The following is a 6,144-nucleotide window of genomic DNA, read 5'->3' on the forward strand; positions in this document are numbered from 1 at the left end:
ATGTTTTGGAGTGAAACGGAGGAATATTTGATCACTTATATAAAGGACACATAACTGACTAGGTTAGAGTTCGACACCGGCTTTTGAAAGCTACAATGTGTTGGTCGATTTTTTGAAGTTGTACTTGCAATTATAGTTATTAGACTTATCCAAGTGGTAGACTGTTGGATTAGGTGTCTAAGCCCATAACTATAATTAGTATATATACTTGAATTGATAGAATCACAAGCCCTTTTGGGTTGCCTTCACTCTTGCAACTTCACAGCATGACTTTTGGAGAGAAGTTGAATTTATTATTTGGAATAATAAATTGATATGAATGATTTATTAATATGTTATGACAATAAAATATTAATTAGATATCATGTTATTTAATTAATATTTAATCAGAAATTGATTTGGAATTAATTTTGGGATTAAAGGAATTAATTAAATATACAAGGGCTGTTTTGTAAATCATTGATAGTTATGAAATTGGGCTCTTGTACCCCTTGCATAGGAGTGGACAAAAATTATAGGGTGTCCCTATAAGTTTTCGTCCAAGGCTTCTAATTAGGGAGTCAATGGGCTGCTTAGGCCTTAAGCAGGAAATTAGGGTTTCCACCTGCAAACCCTAGCTTTTGGACTAAGCAACCACAAGTATATAAGGAGCCTAACCCTTGTGATTTTAGGCCGCAATGCTCCTAACCCTAGAAGAGTCGAATTTCTAAGAGTATTCCCTCCTTTCTCCTCTCATCCTCTTGCAAAGAGTGTTTGTAAGCCATTAGAGGTGTCACATTTGAGGCACTTGCTTTCAAGAGTTAAAGATCTACAAGGTTTTCTTGTTATTAATACATAACAAGTAAGGTAGACATCTAAACCCTATTTTGTATAGATTTCGAATTATATACTAGCTTCCTAGGGTGTTCTCACTGATATTCAAGTTTGCATGTTCAACAAGTGAAAACCGAGATCCTTATTTTTAGGGTTGCATGAACACATAGGATTTGTAGTTATGGTCAAAACCCATCAGTAACAAGAATGGGATTTTTAGAAGGTTGTAGTACTTATATATTATACTTTTAATATGATTATGTCCTATAAAACCTATTCGGCTAACGACCCTCCACCACACAAAGAAGCAGTGAGTGAAAATGACACCCATTCAACGATCATTTTATAGGTCGTTTCCTTATACCTCTCATATACTGTGGCTTCATGAATGAGGTCTACTATCGATTTAACTGACTTTTAGTTATACATACAGTATTTTTAATCTTATAAATGTATAGGGTGTATTTTAAAACCTTTTTTGAAAATACAAGTTTTAAATTTAATTATCTTGATTAACTATTAATTAATTAATCTTTTAAACCATATTTGAGTTAATATTTATCTTTTAATTAACTAATTAATAAAATTAATTAAATCATTTACGAATTAAATAATTATCTTTACTTAGACTATTAATTAATTAATCTATTTAACCCTAGTTCTTCCTTATTTTCAAAAATTAGGGTTTAAGTTATCTAGTTTTAGTTGTTCAAAATTGAAGGCAATTAAAATGACAAATAAGGAAACTAGGAAACCCTACCAATTTTCGAGAAAGACAAGGAGGCAAGGCAATTTTTGAAAACCCTAAAGGGCTAGGTATTTTCGATTTTCAGGTTTCTTTTAAGGTATAACAAATGTGAAAATTATAGAACAAACCTAAGGCTTTGATACCGCTAATGGGTCTTCTATATTACTTCTATGTACTTACGGAATTTCACATAACATTTATGGGCACATGCAACCTAGAAATTATATGGTTGTTCTCAAAATAGCTACATCCTTTGAAACGACTAAATAACCTAGCTAAAATCGAAAATCACAATGGTTTAATAAACATACCTTATCGTTATTTTCGTAAATAGCAATGTACTTTGAAGATCCCTACTTGGAATGTTATCCCCAATAGTGTGGAAGACTCTAATGAACTACACCAAAATCCTAGGATCAAGTATAAAGAGGGAATGTGATTTCAAAAATTCCTTATGCTTGTGTTGGGTTCTTCAGCCTACTAGTTGTAAGAAACCCTAATTTAAATTCAAGATATTAATATTATAATGCAATTCAAGTTCACTTTCCTTATTAACTAATGAGGCTTCTATAAGCCTTAGAGAGGGACTCCAAAACCGTCCCCTCCTACGGAGGTTCTAGAATGCTTCCTTGTTTAACTTTTGAACAATTGCATTCTAACCGTTGGACCCATTATTTAATTCAAATTAATCTAGAAAAATTAATTAAGTTAACTATGATCAATTCTTAATTAATTATTTTCATTTCTAATTGATATATTAATCCTATAATATATTAATAAATAATATATTTCTCTTAATATCAATGATGGCCATTTCCTGGTTATGAGGGCAACCCCAAAAAGGACTTTACTATTATTCACTCAATATACCATTTTAGTTAAGACCTTAGACACCCTAATCCAACACTTTATAGCCTCAAGAGACTAGAAATGAGGTGAAGATGGTGGATCTAATCTGGAACCAAACACACAAGAAACAAGAGGGGATTCTTCTTCCTTCGACCTTCATCCAAAGAATCTCAAACACTCAATAACCACATATCAGGGCTAGGGTTTGAGAGAGGGTCGTTCATAGATGATAGGGATTCCAAATGAGGAAACCCTACAAGTTAGAGCATTTAATTAGGGCCCAATGCCCAAGATCTAAGGTTTTGAACCCAAGACGCCACTATGCCATCTTGAGGACCCCACCGCACCACCACCCATCGACGTTTCATGTATCGGTGTCTGGTTCTTACCGCATCATGTTATGACCAATTTTCCAAAAATTACAACTTAGTAGATAAAAGAATTATACCCGGGATAGGGGCGTTACAATTTTCCATCACTTGAATCAAATTTCCACCACGAAATTCGCGGCAACAAATAACTCATGGTAGTGCTCCTTCATCTCCTCCTTTGGTTCCCAATTCCATTCGGAACCCTTACAGTGATGCCATTTCTCCTTAACCAATTTCACAACCTTGTTTTTTAGGGTCTTCATCTTCCTATGTAGGATCATGATCGGCCACTCAAGATAGTTCAGGCGCTCATCCACCTGAATTTCGTCCAACGGAACCACTGTGGAATCGTCTAGTAAGCCCTTTCTCAACTGAGAAACATGAAAAGTGCTATGAATTTGACTCATCTCCTTAGACAAATCATATTGGTAGGAAACCTTGCCCACTTGAACCAACACTCTAAAGGGTCCAATATACATGGGGCCCAACTTGTCCCGCTTCTAGAACTGGATGACACCCTTCCAGGTGAAACCTTCAGGTATAGATAATCCCCAACCTGGAACTCAAGATCAGACTGATGCTGATATGCATAATCCTTCTTATGACTCTGCGCGGTCTGTAACCTTCCTCGCACATATCAATTACGTAGTCTTGGGCTATAAAACAATTGGTAAAAATAGGTCATATTTTGTCGGTCAAACGACATGCGAACCCATCTGTATTAGGACCTATCATTGGATTATTCTAAATTATTATAGTCAGTTTAAGCTAAGTCACTCATGGTTGCATTTGTATAACTCCAAATTGCTCGAAGTCGACAGTCATTAACAAATAGGAAACAATTCACATGATTAGTATTAACTTATGCCCTAAAAATATATTTTTTTGCATTAAGTATACTTGAGAGCAATAGATAATTTTTTTTGGATAGAATATGATCTCACCTCTATTTAGATATAAAGAACATCCAAAACGGAGATTGTATGAATAAGTTACGTGCTTTTTAAATTCTAAAACTAGTGTTTATCTGAGTTTCCGAAACAAACTTTGCACTACTTTGTTTGATGATGACGTGCCTATGCAAGCACGACAGAACCGCGCCTGGCCAAGAAACCTGGCGTGCCAGCCGAACCAAGCTCAGCGGGCTCAGCGCCTGTCGGCGCCCCTAAGAGCAGGGCGTCTCAGCAAAAGGCTCGCGCCCGCCAGAAGCGCTCTCAACGTCCCGACAAAAAGCTCGCGCCCGCCAGGTACGCTCCAAGCGTCAAGACAAAAGATACGGTCAGGAGACAAGAGGCAGGATCAGACCATTACCGTCAGAGCCAATAAGGGCGCTCTAACGGATAGAGGCGCACGACCCACCAATCAACGCCTATGGCCCAGTCTCCTTAAAGCGATCCTGTCGCGTATGGATAGAGCAGGATCGCTAGGTATAAAAGGGTACGCTCTAGAACGCACAAGGTAAGCCATCTTCCCCAGCTATATCCACCAAAACCCTAAAATACCTTCTAACTTGATCGTCAGAGCGTCTTTCCGGGAGCGTCCTCCCGGGAAATGGCTGACGGCCTCTCTTTCTTGTGATCTTGCAGAGTCTACCCGGAGTTCGACGAGGAGACACGAACTAAGGGTCGAGCCAAGGTCGCATCATTTGGCGCCACCCGTTTGTGTGACGAAGAACGTAACTAAAAGCACACCTCTGAGAAATCAATGGCGTCCGACGGCAACAATGGGCACAGAGGAGCTCAAAACAGCCCGATACGGTCTATGGCACCGTTAGACGAAACACCTCCACCGACGGCGGTCAACAGAGATGCCACGGGCGAGGGAAGCTCTACGGTAACCGCAATACCGTCGAAAAGCTGTCCGCCGCCCACACCCCTAGGCACAACCGTTGGTACCACCATGCAACTCTCATTCCAACAGCCAAGATCGACTCAGGTGACGGTGCCTCTAGCCACATCGCTCCAGACGCCACTAACTTTCCAGTCAACAGCGACGCAGTCTCCGATACCCCAAATACCACCATTCTTCACGCCGACGATGCAACATCCGCTTCCAATCCCTTCAACGGTACTGCCGTTAAACCAAATACCAAACATACAACCATCATCCCAGGTGTTATTGCCGAACCAAATGCTAATGGGGACACGCTCGATGCTTCCGCTACCACCGCTGGCGCAAACGATAATAACCCCCACGCCGGTTTTTTACTCTGCAGCAGGCACATGGGGTGAGCCCACCATCACCACCAATGACAGCCGGCAGCAAGCTTGAACGAGTAACCCTCCAATGCAAACACAACCTTTTCCTCCCTGATATTCACTTCAATTACCGTTCCAACAGCAGCCCTTCTATGGTCCAAGCCCAGGCTATCATGCACTATCAGGTGTTTTTCCTCCTTAATCTCACTCGCAAGGACCATTAGCCATCCCAAACCAAGATTGCTTATCCCGAAGTGTCACATCTCCGTTCGCTAAAGAATTGTTAGACTACGAAATACCAAATACAGCCAAACTCCCCAACCTCAAAACCTACAATGGCACCACCGACCCAGACAGTCACATTGATATGTATGAGTGGACAATGACGTCACTAAAGCTTAACGAAAGATTCTGGTGCACGAATTACCCGACAACGCTTGACGGGAACGCAGGAACCTGGTTCAAAACACTCCGCCCGGGCAGCATCTACAACTTTGCCCAGCTTAAGTATCTGTTCCTCACCAACTTTATGCAGTTGCGGAAATATAAAGGAGATTCTCACTCCATCATAGGTTGCAAGCAAAAAGAAGGTGAGAGTGTGAGGGAGTACTTCACAAGGTTCATCAACTCCACACTGGACGTGCCAGGACACGACGAAGGCCTCATATCCGGAGCCTTCGCATGGGGACTTTTACCGGGTCCCCTGTCCAAGAAGCTGATGGGCAAGAAACCTCAGACGCGAGCTGAACTAAAAGAAAAGGCAGAACGATACTTGAGATAGGAGGAAGTCGAAGAGACGAAACAAGCATACCTGAATGCCATGATGACAAAACGTCATAGCCCAACCCACACGGAGACTCAAGGGGGACATAGGCATTTTGGGCGAGGGAGAAGGCCCCAAGGGCGTTTCAGGCCGTTCATTAGGGATGATAGGCGGAGCCACAGGCCGAACGTATGTGTGGTCACAGAGAAGCAACAACAAGCGAAAGCGCGCAAGAGTCGGTATTGCGAATATCACAAGAGCAAAACGCATGATACTACCAACTGCTCCGTTCTCAAGAAAGAAATGGAGGAGAAACAACTCAAGGGAGATCTAATAGAAATAGCATGAAGTTTACGCGCTAAGTTCGACGCTGAGAGCACACTGCGAGAGGGCACCCAGCCC

General features: G+C 41.1%; 1 protein-coding gene across 1 annotated transcript; it reads left to right on the plus strand.

Annotated features, from left to right (window-relative positions):
* The first annotated feature begins 5,361 nt into the window (after positions 1-5,361).
* On the plus strand, positions 5,362-5,760 carry LOC145131352 (uncharacterized). Its single transcript, XM_079066051.1, has one exon. The coding sequence runs from the start codon at positions 5,362-5,364 to the stop codon at positions 5,758-5,760; it is 399 nt and encodes a 132-aa protein (XP_078922177.1).
* The last annotated feature ends 384 nt before the right edge of the window (positions 5,761-6,144 follow it).

Source organism: Lactuca virosa, chromosome 8, assembly GCF_052849685.1.
Source record: "Lactuca virosa cultivar CGN04683 chromosome 8, Lactuca_virosa_CGN04683_v6, whole genome shotgun sequence".
NCBI lineage: Eukaryota > Viridiplantae > Streptophyta > Magnoliopsida > Asterales > Asteraceae > Lactuca > Lactuca virosa.